This window comes from Pediculus humanus, genomic scaffold (assembly GCF_000006295.1).
Source record: "Pediculus humanus corporis 1103172109324 genomic scaffold, whole genome shotgun sequence".
Classification (NCBI taxonomy): domain Eukaryota; kingdom Metazoa; phylum Arthropoda; class Insecta; order Psocodea; family Pediculidae; genus Pediculus; species Pediculus humanus.
This window is the reverse complement of record NW_002988699.1, coordinates 1-1,132: the sequence shown is the minus strand read 5'-3', so window position 1 is coordinate 1,132 and position 1,132 is coordinate 1. Positions and strand designations below refer to the sequence as shown.

Here is a 1,132-nt window from a genome sequence, read left to right as displayed (position 1 = left end):
GAGAATTTTTTGGAGGGCAAATAGTATATTCTCAGTTAAAAAATTATTCTTTATATCTTCAAGAATTTCAAAGTAATAGTTTAAAAATTTATTTATTAAGTTATATATTGTGATTTATTATTTTATTAATATTAGTTGTATTAGTAAATTAAATTTAAATAGCTTACATTTAGAGCATGACACTGAAGATGTTAGGGTGATTATTTTAATCTTTAAATATTTATAAAAAATAAATTTTTATTTTTACATTGAAAATGTAATGTTTTTGTTAAACTATATAAATGAAATATGTTGATCAAGAAAAAGCTGCTAACTTTTCTCTTTAATGGTTTAATTCCATTTATATTTCTTTAATTGGAATTATAAAAATTCAATTTTATCATTAACAGTGATATACCTCTCTTTGGTTTCAATTAATAAGGTAAATTGAAAAATTCAATACTTTTTAAATGCAAATTAAATGTTATAGTTAACTATTACCCTAAAATATGGGTGAATTTCACCTAAGATTAGGTCGAAACTAATTGCAATTTATCGCTTCATATTTATTCATTTCATTCTAAAGCTCCTTGGTTTCATTCATGGTATAAGCCAATTAATAAAATGAAAATAAAAAATAATCTAGTAATAGTTCAATTTATTAAATTTGATGTTTTAATAATTATAATTATAGGTAATAAAAGAGCAATTTCTACATCGAAAATTAAAAAAATAATAGCAATTAAAAAAAATCGTAATGAAAAAGGTAATCGTGAGGAATTTATTGGATCAAACCCACATTCAAATGGAGAACATTTTTCTCGATCTAATAAAGTTTTTTTTGATAATAAAGTGGCTAATATTATTACTACAATTGTAATAATAAAAATAATTAATGTTATTGTTGATAGTATTAATATTATTTATACTAAAATTGTTTAGTCCTTGTGATTGGAAGTCACATATACAAATATATACTTTATAAATATCTACCTCATCAATAAATTGTAATATATAAAAATAATCATACAACATCTACAAAGTGTCAGTATCAAGCTGCAGCTTCAAAACCAAAATGATGATTTTTAGAAAAATGATAATTAATATGACGTAAAAAGCAAATTAATAAAAAGTTGTTCCAATTAGTACATGT

At 21.1% G+C, this 1,132-nt stretch overlaps 1 protein-coding gene across 1 annotated transcript; it reads left to right on the top strand.

The window, feature by feature from the left end:
- Nucleotides 1-565: 565 nt before the first annotated feature.
- On the top strand, nucleotides 566-921 carry Phum_PHUM624180 (uncharacterized protein; the record flags this gene model as incomplete). The annotated part of the gene is made up of 2 exons (XM_002433264.1): nucleotides 566-584; nucleotides 674-921. Coding segments are annotated over 2 exons (267 nt in total), but the record flags the coding sequence as incomplete, so codon positions are not given.
- Nucleotides 922-1,132: the final 211 nt, after the last annotated feature.